The sequence below is a fragment of the Spermophilus citellus genome, assembly GCF_964194105.1.
Source record: "Spermophilus citellus genome assembly, chromosome: 1".
In the NCBI taxonomy this organism is placed as follows: domain Eukaryota; kingdom Metazoa; phylum Chordata; class Mammalia; order Rodentia; family Sciuridae; genus Spermophilus; species Spermophilus citellus.
This window is the reverse complement of record NC_138182.1, coordinates 150,969,881-150,984,973: the sequence shown is the minus strand read 5'-3', so window position 1 is coordinate 150,984,973 and position 15,093 is coordinate 150,969,881. Positions and strand designations below refer to the sequence as shown.

Here is a 15,093-nt window from a genome sequence, read left to right as displayed (position 1 = left end):
ACAGAATATTTATTATATTCTCTTAGTGTATATTATATTCTGTTAGTGTTACACCTAAAATATTTTAAGGTATCTGTGAATGAGTTGTCATTTGTGGTATATTTTAAAAGAGAGTGAACTGGGGAGGGGTTCAAAGTACAGGCCTAATGGCTTTTTTATTTTTTATGAAATGAAAAATACCAAAGTTGTTTTTATGTTCAACTTCCTTTTTTGACTATTTCTTTTTCCATTTTAATTATATCACTGTTTTCCTACTTCTCTTTCCATTGAAAGCATGGTTTGGATTTCATTTCTGTTCCTCTTTTGAAATTTGTGCACTTTTCATTGAGTTCTCTTTTCACTGTAATGTATGGAAATAATGGACTGTAATAAATTTGGCATGGGATTGCTATAAACACAAGTTTTGTATTTTGGCCTACTTCTGAAAGCAAGAATGTTTTTTGAAGGACATTCAACAAAATTCTGTTATTGTTTTGTCTAATCTTAGTTTGTGGACAGCATTCATGGTTGCTTTGTTATGGAAAAACAGCTTGTGCCATTTATGATTGTGGAGCGTAACTGAAGAATGGCAGTAATTCTGCTGATTACATCAGAAGGTACAGAGAGACATTGGAATAAAGGTCTGGAAAGGTAGAGCATTTTGAATTCAGAACTGTAGAGTTTGAATTTATTTTCTCTTAAAGCAATAGAGATCTTAAAAGGGAGTAGAAGAGATGACAGATTCATAGTTTCAAAGCTTTTATAGGACCAGAAGTCAGTCTAGTTAAATCTTCCATCCTTTGTGGCTCTTTTTACTGAATTTTGCAGTGTAATTAGAATTCAGTCTTAGGAAGAATAATTTGAGTGTGGTATATAGGTTAGTTGTAATTTTAAAAGCATGAGTACCAATTATAAGAACTTGATTACACTGTTGTAAGATTTTTGTTTGCCCCTTCATAGATTAAACTTAAGAATTTATTTATTCTTTATTTCTAGCACCTAGCAGAGTGCTTAGCACTAAGTGCTCAGTAAATAACTTGGTGAATGAATAATTTTGTAAAGAAAACACGTATGGAATGCACAAAAGAGTGTACTGAACTTTTGTCTTTAGGAAGGGCTAGAAGATGTAATAAGAGTTATTTGAAGTGTGAGTAGGAGTTTAGGTCTTTGGTAAAGGAATTCAAATTTGTTGAAAGACTGTGACTTAAAAGTAGGGTTGCTCTAATTTAGGACTATTAGTGAGGGGGATGTATAGAAGTGGCTGAAGGATGGGAGAATAGCTAATTTCAGTGCAAAAGACTTGGGAGACCAGGTATGATGATGCTCACCTATAATCCAAGCTGCTCAGGATGCTGAGGCAAGAGGATTGCAAATTTGAGGCCATTTTGGGTGACTTAGGAAAACCCTGTTTCAAAAATAAAAAAGCTGGGAGGTGTAATTGAGTGGTAAACTGCTTGGCTAAGGGGTCCTGGGTTCAATCCCCAGTACTGCAAAGGAAGAAAAAAAATTGCTTTTATTCATTTATTTTTTAAGTTTGCACTTTATTTAGGTAGCCAGGAAGAGCCATTTTACATTTTTAATAAGGAGAGTGCCGTGAGCAGGCATGTATTAGGAAGATGATTATAGTACTCAAAGAGGGATTGTGTAATAGTTGAAGTTGAAAAATACGTAAGATCTATATTAACTTCAGTGGCAGTGAAAATGGAGAATACAGATTAAGAGCTCCTCAGTAGGTAAAAGTAATTAGAATTTAGTGAAAAATTGGTTGAGACATTGTTAAAAATGCATTGGAAGAAGTAAATTGGCATTGAGATTAGTTTTTTTCACTACCTCTTCAGGTCATTTCAGCTCTAGCCTCTCCTCTCAGGCCTGAGAGGAGTCTTGAGTCATACATAGGGGCTTTCCACACTTGAGTTTCTTTCTTTCTGTTTCTCTCTCTTCCTTTCTTGTCTTTCTTCCTTTTTTCCTCTGTGATGATTGGAAAAGAAATAAAGCTTGAGGATGGAGAAGGAGAGATGGGCACAGTGGTGCACACCTGTAATCCTAGCAGCTCTGGAGGCTGAGACATGAGGATCTCCAATTCAAAGCCAGCCACAGCAACAGCAAGGCACTAAGCAAGTCAGTGAGACCCTGTCTTTAAATAAAATACAAAGTAGAACTGGAATGTGGCTCAGTGGTTGAGTGCCCCCTGAGTTCAATTCCCAGTTCAATTTCCCACCCCTCGCTCAATAAATAAATAAAGAATGGAGACAAAAGAAAATGTAGAAAATGTCTAAAAGAAAAGAAAGATTGCAAATTTAGTATTTTCTTTATCATATCAAATGAGACTGGCTGTAACTCAGACTCATTTTTCCTTTGAAGAAAATCTGGCCAACTAAATAAGTTAACTTCAGAAAGCCTTTAACAAAAACACATTTTGTACCTTGTCAAAATACACATTTATCACATAATTTTAAAAAAATTTAATATGAACTAGTTTTTTAAAAAATTTTATTTGTTCTTTTTAGTTACACATGACAGTAGAATGAATTTTAACATACATACATGGAGTATAATTTCCCATTTTTGTGGTTATACATGATGTGGAGTTACACTGATTGGGTATTCATATGTGAACATAGGAAAGTTATGTCCCATTCATTCTACTATCTTTCCTATTCCCATCCCCCTTCCTTTCCTTCATTCCACTTTGTCTAATCCAGAGAACTTCTACCACCCTCCTTATTGTGAGTTAGCACACACATATCAGAGAGAACAGTTGGCCTTTGGTTTTTTTAGGATTGGCTTATTTCACTTAGCATGATAATCTCCAGTTCCACTCATTTACTGGCAAATGCCATAATTTCATTCTTCTTTAAGGCTGAGTCATATTCCATTGTGTGTATATTACCACATTTTCTTTATCCATTCATCTGTTGATGGGCACTTAGCTTAGCTATGGTGAATTGAGCTGCTATGACATTGATGTGGCCATGTTACTATATTATGCTGATTTTAATTCCTTGGATATATCCTGAAAAGTGAGATAACGGCCAAATTTTGATTCCATTCTAAGTTTTCTGAAGAATTTCCATACTGCTTTCCTTAGTAGTTGCACTAATTTGCAGTGTTACCAGCAATGTGAGTACCTTTTTCCTTACATCCTCACCAGCATTTATTGTTGCTTGTATACCTGATCATTGCCATTTCAACTGGAGAGAGATGGAATCTCAGTGTAGTTTTAATTTGTATTTCTCAAATTGTTATGGATGTTGAACACTTTTCATATATTTGTTGACCATTCATATTTCTTTTTCTGTGAAGTGCCTGTTCAATTCCTTAGCCCATTTATTGATTGTGTTATTTGTTTTTTTTTAGTATTAAGTTTTTAAAGTTCTCTATATTTTCTGGAGATTAAAGCTCTGAGGTGCAGGTGGCAAAGATTTTCTCCCATTCTGTACGGTCTTTCTTCGTGTTCATGATTGTTTCCTTTGCTGTAAAGAAGCTTTTTAGTTTGATACCATCCCAATGATTGATTCTTGATTTTACTTCTTATGCTTTAGGAGTCTTGTTGAGAAAGTCAGGTCCTAATCTGACATGATAGAGAACTGGGCACACATTTTCTTCTAGTAGGCACAGAGTCTCTGGTCTAATGCCTAGGCCTGTGATCACCTTTGAATTGAGTTTTGTGCAGGGTGAGAGAGGTTTAATTTAATTTTCCTACATTTGGATTTTGTTTTCCTAGCACCATTTGTTGAAGAGGTAATTTTTTCTCCATTGTATGTTTATGGTGCTTTGTCAAGTATGAGATAACTATTTATGTGGGTTTGTCTCTGTGTATTCTATTCTCTATCATTGGTGTTCATGACTGTTTTGGTGCCAATGCCACGCCGTTTTTATTACTATAGTTCTAGTGTAATTTAAGGTCTGATATTGTGCTTCACTTTCCTCACTAAGGATTGTGTTGGCTATTCTGGGTCTTTTATTTTTCCAAATAAATTTTATGATTGCGTTTTCTATTTCTATGAAGAATGTCATTGGGATTTTATTGGGAATTGCATTAAATCTGTTTAGTGCTTTTGGAGGTATGGCCATTTTAATTATATTATTTCTGCCTGTCCAAGAACATGAGAGATGTTTCTGTCTTCTAAGACCTTCTTTAAGTTTTCTGTAGGGTTCTGTAGTTTTCATTGTAGAAGTCTTTCACCTCTCTTTTTGGATTGAGTCTCAAATATTTTCTTTGAGGCTGTTGTCAATGGGATAGTTTTCCTAATTTCTCTTTCAGTTGATTGATCACTAATGTATATGAACACAATTGATTAAAGGGAGTTAATTTTATATCCTGCTACTTAATTTATTTATGAGTACCAAAAGTTTTCTGGTGGAGTTTTTTGGGTCTTCTAAATATAGAATCATGTCGTAGGCAAATAGGAATAGTTTGAGCTCTTCTTTTCCTTTTCATATCCTTTAATTTCTTTCTTTTGTATAATTGCTCTGGCTAGAGTTTCCAGGCATATGTTGAAGGGAAGTGGTGACAAGGACATCGTTGTCTTGTTCCAGTTTTTAGAGGGAATGCTTTCAGTTTTACTCCATTTCGAATGATGTTAACCTTGGATTTAGCATATATAGTTTTTATAAAGTTAAAGTGTGTTCCTACTATCTCTGGTTTTTCTAGCATTTTGAGTGTGAGTGGATGCTGTATTTTGCAAGTGCTTTTTCTCCATCTGTTGAGATAATCATTTGATTTTTGTCTTTAAATTTATTGATGTGATGAATTACATTGATTGATTTACATATTTTGAACCAACCTTGCTTGATCATGGTGCACTATCTTCTCTTTTTTTTAATATATACATCTTTTTTTTTTAGTTATAGAGGGATGCCAATACCTTTATTTACTTATTTTTATGTGGTGCTGAGGATCAAATCCAATGCCTAATAAATGAGAGGTGAGTACTCTGCCACTGAGCCACAATCCCTGTCCCTGCACTGTCTTTTTAATAAGTTTTGTATGCAGTTTGCCAGAATTTTGTTAAGAATTTTTACATGTATGTTCATCAGGCAAATTGGTCTGAATTTTTTCTTTCCTTAATGTATCTTTGTCTGGTTTTAGAGTCAGGGTGATACTAGCTAGCTTCAAAGAATGAGTTTGGAAGGGTTCCCTCCTTTTCTATTTCATGGAGTAATTTGAGGAGGATTGGTGTTCTTTGAAAATCTGGTGGAATTGAGCTGAAAATCCATCTGGTACTGGGCTTTTCTTTTTGGTAGGATTTTGATGGTGTATTCAATTTCATTGCTTGAAATTGGTCTGTTTAAATTTTCTATGTCCTCCTGATTCAATTTGGATAGGTCATATGTTGTTAGAAATTTGTCAGGGTTTTCTATTAGAGTATAAATTTTCAAAATAGTTTCTGATTATTGTCTGAATTTTAGTAGTGTCCATTGTAATATTCTTTTTTCATCATGAATTTTAGTAATTTAAGTTTTCTTTCTCTTCGTCAACTTGGCTTAAGGGTTTATCAGCTTTATTGATCCCTCTTCCCCCAAGAATCAACTTTTTTGTTTTGTCAGTTTTTTTGTTTGTTTCAATTTCATTAATTTCAGCTCTGATTTTAATTATTTCTGGTCTTCTGCTTTGGTGTTGATTCCCCCAACCCCGCGCCCTAGGGCTTTGAGATGTAATGTTAGGGTATTTATTTGGTGACTCTCTATTTCCTTAATGAATGAACTCAATGCAGTGAACTTTCCTCTTTGAACTGCCTTCATAGTGTCCAAGAGATTTTGATATGTTGCATTACTATTCTCATTTACCTCAAGTATTTTTTTTTAATTTCATCCCTGATTTCTTCAGCTATCCATTGTTTGTTCAGTAGCATATTATTTAGTCTCCAGGTGTTAGAATAGCTTGTATTTTTTAATTTTATCCTTGATTTCTAATTTAATTCCATTATGATCTGATAGAATATAAGATATCATCTTTCCTTTTTTTTAGTTTCCTAAGAGTTGCTTTTTGGCAACTCTTTATTGAGAGAAGGATCTGTGTGCTGCTGAGAAGAAAGTGTATTCAGTCATTGATGGATGAAATATTCTATATATATATATATATATCTGTTAAGTAAATTATTAATTGTATTTCTTAGTTCTATAGCTTCTTTATGTACTTTTTAAAATCTTTTATTTTAATTTGTTATATATGACTCAGAAATGCATTATAATTCATACTACACAAATAGAGCACAATTTTTCATATCTCTGGTTATATATAAAGTATATTCACACCATTTGTGTCTTCATACATGTACTTACGGTAATGCTATCCATCACATTCCACCATCTTTTTTACTCCCATGCCCCCTCCCACCCCTTCGCTGTATCTAGAGTTCATCTAAACCTCCTATGCTCCCCCTCCCAACCCCACTATGAATCAGCCTCCTTATATCAGAGAAAACATTTGGCATTTGGGTTTTTTTGGGATTGAATATTGATTTAGAATAATGTTGGCCTGGGGCTTAGCATATATAGCTTTTATGATGTTGAGATATATTCTTATTATTTCCAATTTTTTTAGTGTTTTGAACATGTATGGGTGCTGTATTTTGTTGAGTACTTTTTCTGTATTAATTGAGATGACCATATGATTCTTTAAGTCTATTGGTGTGATGAATTACATTCATTGATTTTTGTATGTTGTACCAATCTTGCATCACTGGGATGAACCCCATTTGATCTTGGTGCACTATATTTGTGATATGTTTTTGTATTCAATTTGCCAGAGTTTAATTGAGAATTTTTTGCATCTATGTTCTTAGAGATATTGGTCTACAGTTTTTTCTTTCTTTGATGTGTCTTTGCCTGATTTGGGAATCAGGGTGATATTGGCCTCAGAATGAGTTTGGAAGTGCTCCTTCTTTTTCTATTTCATGAAATAATTTTAGAGTATTAATTCTTTAGTATCCATCTGGCCTGGGCTTTTTTTGGTTGGTAGGCTTCTGATGGCATCCTCTGTTTCCTTGCTTGAAATTGATTTGTTTAAATTGTGTATATCATTCTGATTCAATTTGGGTAACCCATATGCCTCTAGAAATTTGTTGATGCCTTTGATATTCTGTATTTTATTAGAGTACAGGTTTTCAAAATAATTTCTATTTATGTAGATGCTCTCCATTGTTTGGGGTATATTTAATTGTTATGTCTTATTTTTTTATTATTGGTTGTTCAAAACATTACAAAGCTCTTGGCATATCATATTTTATTATGTCTTGTTGATACATAATTCCCTTAGCCAATATGAAATGTGCTCCTTTGTCTCTTCTGATTAACTTTGGCTTGAAGTCTACTTTATCTGATATGAAGAAAGAAACCCCTTTGTTTTATGAGATCCATGTGAATAATATTTTTCCCATCCACTTACCTTCAGTCTGTGGATGTCTTTGCACCTGAGGTGAGTCTCTTGGAGACAGCATATTGTTAGTCTTTGTTTTTTAATCCAATCTGTCAGTCTGTATCTTTTAATTGATGATTTTAGGCCATTTATAATCAGTGTTATTAAGAAATGATTTTTATTCCCTGTCATTTTTACTTATTTCTGGTTTTTAATTTGAATTAGTTTCTCCTTTGATTGACTATTCTTCTAATGTAGTTTCTCCCTTTATTGGTTTTCACTTTTATTTTTCACATCCTCTTCATGAAGTATCACATTGGGTATGTTTGGTAGTGCAGGCTTTCTAGTTGTGAATTCTTTTAACTTTTGTTTATCATGGAGGGTTTTTATTCATTGTAAATTTTAAAGTTTAATTTTGCTGGGTATAATATTCTTGGCTGGCATCAATTTTCTTTTAGATCTTGGTATATATTATTTCAAGACCTCCTTGCTTTGAGAGTCTTTGAGGGTCTGGGTTAAGAAATCAGCTGAGATTTGGATTGTTTTCCATCTAAATGTTACCTGTCATTTTTCTGTGGAAGTTTTAAAACTATCCTTATTCCATATATTAGGCATTTTCATAATAATGTGCTTTGGTGTGGCTCTGATGTAATTTTATATATTGAGGGTCCTGTAAGCCTCTGGAATTTGATTTTCCATTTCATTCATCAGTTTTGGGAAATTTTATAATACTAGTTCATCAAAAAGATTGTGCATTCCTTTTGTTTGTATATCCAAGCTTTCATCTATCCCGATTAATCTTACACTTGTTCCTTTCAACTTAGCCCATATTTCTTGGAAGTTCTATTCATGGTCTCTTAACATCTTTACTGTACAACTTTATTTTCAAGATTCTATATTTTGTTTTCATTGCTGGAAACACTTGTCTTCCAAGTGATCTAGTCTGTTGATTATGCTTTCCATTGACTTTTTAATTCCTTCATTTTAAGGATTTCTGCTTGATTTTGTTTTTCAGAATATCTGTCTTTATTGGAGTGATCTTTCATTTCCAATATTTTCTAATTTCACTGCTTACATCGTCCTTATCTTGCAGATTAGTTTACCTATGTACATTTTAAATTTGTCTGACATTTTAAACTTCTCTGACATGACTTCTACTGTGTTATTGATGGATTTTGGTATTGGAGTATCTTGAGTTTATTTGGAGTGATTTGTTCCCTTGCTTTTTCATGTTGTTTGCATGTCTATCCACCTAACAATATGGGCCTGAGGCAGAAGATTTTCTATCCTGTAGACTTATAGTGTCTCTGAAGGTTTCCAGTACCTCACCATTTAGGGGGGAGACATATAATAACAACAATCAATGCAAATAATAAACAACATTAAACCAAATAGTTCCTGCTGTGGCATCTACAGTGTTAGTTGTCACAAGAAACAAATGATTTGATCAGTTTTTGCCTATAATAAAAACATTAAATTTGCAAAAGGGTTTACAATTTCAAATGGTGGACAGGAAGAAAACAGAAATAATATAGGATGTGATGATTATGAGGGAGTAGGAGCGATGATTGAAGTTACAATTAAAGGAAGAGTGAAAGAACAATAGAAATTGGCTGTCAGCAGAAGATGAGAGAAAGAATCAGGGGAAACTGTGTGAGAAAAAATATATAAAGTAAAAATTTTAAAAATTAAAGGAATATAAAACAAAGCTGAAATAGACTAATCAAACATCCTAGTCATCAAAAAACTGATCCATGAAAAATAACTGCCTTCAAAAATGCTAGAAATGAGAATATAAGTATATATAAATGTCCATGAATCATTAAAGTCACAATAAAACAGAAAAGAAAAAAAGAGAAAAAGCAATCGATAAAAAGTTAAAGAATTATTTCTGTTGGAGTTCAAAAGATTTTCAGCTTCTCAAAGTGTTAGGTGGGGCCTTCTTGAGCATGATGTCCCACTCTCTGGGTGGATTGTTGGAATGAGAGAGGTAATCCTGTAGGTGGAACTCCTGGAGGTGGGGTTTAGGTCTAGGTAGGCCCCAGGCTTTTCACTGAATACCATTTGGTCTGGAGATTTTACATCAGCATACTTCCAGCAGTTGCTGGTCCACACTGGAAGACTGCATCCCAAGGATCTCTTGAATTCCACATGTGTGGTAGAGGAGCCAATTCTTAGTACACTACATAACCTATGGACCCCATATTTACTGGTCTTGTGTTCAGTTTCCAAACTCGCCCCTGTCCCCACCCTTTCGAATTCCTGTCCTGGTGTGTCTCTCCTAAAAGCAGCTGGATTGGGGGCGCGGGCGGGGGATGAACCAGGTGGAAACCCGGCCAGTATTCCCTGTACAAACCTCTCTCCTCTTTTGATTTTTTTCCCAGTCGCTTAGGCACACTCTATGTCATTCAGTGTGGGTTTACCAGGCCTGCATTTTGGGCCAAACTCAGGTTTGCCAGGAATTGGCTCCTACAGCTCCTGGCTCCTACACCACAGCTGCAAAATGGTTTCTTCCTTTGTCCTCCTCATGCAGCCAGGAGATATGGGGCTTCTTTTTTGCACAAGGATATTGTGCAGCACACCTTTTAGTTTAGTGAGGTGTGGTGTCTTTGATCTCTAAACTCTCTGAGACATGCTTCAGGTCTCCTAAAAGTGTGGGTTCCTTTAATTTTTTTATTCCTCTATTTTGCTCATGGAGAGGCTGCTCTGCCTGGGTCCTCCAGCCACAGTATCAGCTGTGGGCACTGCAGATTTCTTCCTTATTATGTCCAACCTCCTAGACTCCGATCTGCTTTGAATGTCCAGTATTAAATTCCAGTAACATCCTCCTTTTTTTCCTCTCAGCTTGCTGAGAAGCTGCCTATTTGTTTCCTTGGTTTCACACCAGAGCAGCCAGGAAAGTGACCTTCTCTATACTGCCGTCTTGAAACCTCAGCTTAACTAGTTATTAAATATTTTCTCTGTTCACAAATTGTTCTTTAATTTTGGTTTATGAATCCAGTGTAGGAACCATGCATTACATTGGAATATGTCCCTTAATTTTCTTCAAATTTAGAATATTCTTGATACCAGCTTGTTGAAGACAGCATAAAGGTCTACCTGCAAAAAGTCCCACATCCTCATTTTGTCTCATTGTTCTTTTGGTGTCGGCTGGCCAGTTCTTCTAGTTTTTAATCAAGGCATGAGCATTGATGACCCAGTATCTGGTTTTCCCAACAGTAGTGTTGATAACATTGACGAAGTGTAACAGTTTATTCTTCCATTAAACATTGTCAATAAATTTGTAGCCTGTGTGGTAATGTTACTTTAGCCTTACTGGCAGTGCCAATGTTTAATCCAGTTTATATTTCTTACCTGACTAATGTTCATTAGGAATTACAAAATGATTGTACATCATAAGATTGCTTTTGTTTTTTAATTCTTTCATACTTAATTTACTAGGTATCATTCATTAATAAAGTAAGACTCCTTCAACTTGGCTGTTTTGATTACTCAGAATACAGTTCCCTTCTGAAAAGATAATCACTTGAATCTTACTAATTTTTAGTTTATTCTCTATTTCAAATGGTGTGTGCATATTCTTTCCCTCTTCACCTTGCCTTTATTACCATAGTAGTTTTCTGTGCTAATAATTCATCATTTATATCACTGCCAGACCCTTTTCTGCACCATAGATAGGATCATATTTTCCCTCCTTTGTATTGACTTTCTTTTTTTGAGGTGCTCATAAATTTTCATTAAGTGTATTTCAGTTTATTATAATTGGGATTCTTTTTGCTCAAATTGTCATAACTTTGGCCAGTAAGGAGGATCCCTTCTAGCAATTCTTGTTTTATGCTGACATGATGACCCTATTTGACTTAGCTTTTTGGCACTGAGAGATGCCCCAGGGTGATTTCATACATTTCCTGTCCCACACTTATAATTGGTTATTTTATATAGAACTTTGCTTTCTTGATACAGTAATCCCCCCTACCCCCACCCCCGCCCCATCACAATTTCTCTTTCTGAGGCTTCTTTTATCCATAGTCAACCATGGTCCCAAAATAGTAAATGGAAAATTCCTTAAATAAAGAAATAAAGTTTTTAATTGTACTCTGTCCTGATGGCATGATGAAATCTTATGCCATCCTATGCCCAGAAAGTGAATCATTTTTTTATCTGGTGTATTCATTCTATATGTGCTACTTACTCATTACCATCTGGAATATCAGATTGACTATCAGTACCACAGAGCTAGTGCTCCATTAACTTTTATTTTACTTAATAATGTTCTTACAGTTTAAGAGTAGTGGTGTTGGCAATTTAGATATGCCAAAGAGGTTGTAAAGTGTTTCCTTTAAGGGAAAAGATGAAAGCTCTCAGGAAAGACAAAAACAAAATTTTTGAATGCTGAGGTTACTAAGATCTAAGGTAAGAGTGAATCTTCTTTACTTGAACTTATGAATAAAGAAAAAGAAATTTGTGCTATTAAACCTCAAAACTGCAAAAGTCACAGCCAATCTAAGAAACTCCTTAGTATATTAGTTTATTATAATAGTTCATTGTGTATTATTGTATTAGTTTATGCAAATAAAGTGATTGGAACTGTTCACCTGGTGATCAGAAGTTTGGAACTTTTAGCCCTGCCCACTGACTTCTGGAAAGGGGAGTAAAGAGCTGGAGATGGAGCTATGTTAACAACTATTGAACAATAATCTTTGAATGAGCTTCTTGGAGGTCTTAGGAAATTGGCCTGCCTGGATAGGACATGGGAACTTCTCTGTCTTTCCTCCATATGACCCTGTGATACCTCTTCATCTGGCTGTTCATCTGTATCCTTTATAAAATCCTTTGTAATAAACCAGTGAACTTAAGTAAAATGTTTTCCTGATTCTGTGAGCTATCCTAGCAAATTAATTGAACTCAAGGAGGAAGTAGTGGGAACTCCAGTTCATAGCTGGTTGTTGGTCAGCAGTATAGGTGACAGTCTGCTACTTAATATTGCATATGAAGGATGGGTACTATGGGAATGACCCCTTAAACTGTGGGGTCTTATTTTTAACTCCAGATAATGGCAGGAGTGGGTTGGATTATAGGACAGTCAATTGATGTCCACTGAAGAATTGCTTGGTGTGAGGAAAAACTTTCATACCCCAATTCACAGAAGTGTTTATGTGAAATATGAGAGTAGAGAGAAAAAATGGTTAGACCTTTCTTTTATGGTGGGTTCTTAGCACTTCTATTTTCCCTGTAGAGATTTGTTTTGAAGGCTGGGTTTTTTCTTTTTGTTCATAGAGGTAGGGAGAGGCAAGGCTGTGGCATGCCTTTTGACTAGGGTCAACCATGATTAGTGGGTTCAGCTCTTGTTTTTATGTATGGGGAAAGCTCCAATATTTGATTGTCCCCAATTTTGGTTGAGCATAAGTTTGATTCCTGGTTTAAAACCAAAAAAGACCTGAGACTGTTTACTCTCCTTTTTGATATTCCTATATTCAGCAGATATTTCTTTTCACTTGCCTCTGAGCTAGAGGAAATTAAAATATGTAGCACTTAATTTCAGGGCTCTAATTAGGGAACTGTTAATCTTATAGGGATCTATAGGGGACTGAACTAACAAGGTGAAACTTTTTATACTTGTCTTTTTTGTCTGTATTGTACTCTACTCCCCGCCCCTTTTTTCTTTTAGTCAGCTTTTTTGCTACTGTGACAAAAAGATCCAATAAGAATAATTGTAAAGGAGGAAAAGTTTATCTGGGGGCTCATGGTTTCAAAGGTCTCAGTCCTTAGGCAACAGCAGGCTCTATTCCTTGTAGCTTGAATTGAGGCTAAATATCATAGTGGAAGAGTGTGACAGAAGGAAGCAGTTTACATGATGATCATGAATTAGAGAGAACTCTATTCACCAGATACAAAATATATACCCTAAAGCCACGCCCCAATGACCCATCTCCTCTAACCACACCTTACCCACCTATAGTAACCACCCAGTTAATCCCATCAAGGGATTAATTCATCATTTGGGTTAAGGCCCTCCTAACAGTCATTTCTCCTCTAAACCTTCTTACGCTGTCTCACACATGAGCCTTTGGGGAAACACATCCAAACCATAACATGAGCCATCCTTAATTTAAATGCCACAGAATAGTCTTTTTTATCTGTTGTGTTATGGTTTCTGTACTGTGCTCTACTGATTTTTCTCAGGATGGTTGTAGATGAGTCTTTAAGCTGCTTCATAAATATTTAGTTATGAAAGCATGTCTTTCTAGTAACTATGATACTTAATATTATTTGTTTTTCTTAATGAAATAATTATTCCAAGACAATGAAAAAAAATATTACTCTGAGGTCTAGATCAGGGATTGATTTTATGTTGCCAGGATCAATAGTGTTGTCTAGTAATGGATTGGTAGAGTAGGAGATTCAGTAATTAGGTGCTATGTATCTGCTGACTCTGGCCTGCCTATTCTTTGTGTGTGTGTGTGTGTGTGTGTGTGTGTGTGTGTGTTGCGGGGGACCAGGATTAAACTCAGGGCACTCAACCACTGATCCACATCCCCAGCCCTATTTTGTATTTCATTTAGAGACCAGGTCTCACTGAGTTGCTTAGTACCTTGCAGTTGCTAAGGCTGGTTAGCTGATCCTCCTGCCTCAGCCTCCCAAGCCATTGGGATTACAGGCATGCACTCAAATGCCTGGGTGGCCTATCTATTTTTAAAAAATATTCTTTGGTAATTCTTTTTGAAAGTTTTCAAGTCTTTTTTGAGGGGGAGGACTTATTATTTTTAAATTGTAATCTTCAGTGACATACTGTGCTTTATATATATATATATTAGTTGTAGGTGGGTGGACACCATACCTTTATTTTATTTATTTATATGTGGTGTTGAGGATCGAAACCAGGGCCTCACACGCATTAGGCGAGTGCTCTACTGCTGAGCCATAACCCCAGCCCCATACTGTGCTTATTAGAGGATAAGTTTGTTGATTTCAAAACCTTGGGGAAAATCCTCAAAATTTTATGTATCCATATATTGTTTTCTCTACCTAATCTCAATGCTGTACTTTGTTGGATTCCCAGGAAAATGAATAACATGGTTGAATGGGCAGATGTGCTCTTGCTGTTCCTTCTTGCAGGAGCTTGATTGTTCAGTGTGCTATAACTTTTTAAATTTTATTATATTTTTTTTTCACTCTTTAATCCTCAATTTCAGGGATTTGAGAAATAGAGATGTCCTTACTGCTTTGGAGTTTAGATTAATGGGTGTCTCAGATTTTCAGATAACCATTCTCACATGAAAAAACAAGAGAGTGACTGCTACCTTGGCAGAAATTATGACTGATGGAATTGAATGATCACAGGTCCAGGCCCTGGTTTTCAGATCTTTTTAGTTCAGCAACACTTCTCTAAAGTGTGATCAAACATGGGGATTGATTCACACTAAAGTCACATAAGATTGGTAATCAGACTTCTGAACTTTCACTGAGAAAGAAGTCCAGTACATAATAGGACCAAAATATTCAACTGTTTAGAATAAATTTTTACAATTTCTTGATTTTATTTGGAAAGCTAATGAAGATTAAATGATTGTTTTGTAAATAGAATTTGATCAGAATCATGGCATTTCAGTGTTATCCTCAAGCTCCGGTAGCACTTATACAGCATTTTATATTTTCTAGGTTATTAGTTGTATATTGATGTCATTCAGAAAGGGCACTTTAACAGATTCTCCTCTATACAGAACCAAATCACTTTTTGTATTGGATTTTAAAAA

The 15,093-nt window shown here is 35.2% G+C and overlaps 1 protein-coding gene across 3 annotated transcripts in view; it reads left to right on the top strand.

The window, feature by feature from the left end:
* Positions 1-15,093, top strand: part of CNOT6 (CCR4-NOT transcription complex subunit 6) — a 77,395-nt gene that overhangs the window by 11,731 nt on the left and 50,571 nt on the right. Inside the window, exon 1 of one of the 3 annotated variants that reach the window (XM_081281663.1) lies at positions 4,867-4,907. The exons of 1 other annotated variant lie outside the window; for it this stretch is intronic. In XM_081281663.1, coding sequence (XP_081137789.1) covers positions 4,901-4,907 — 7 coding nt within the window. In that variant the 5' untranslated portion in view covers positions 4,867-4,900. Of the gene's footprint in view, positions 1-4,866; positions 4,908-15,093 lie in introns of those variants that run through there. One more of the 3 variants, XM_081281661.1, reaches the window with a different exon arrangement.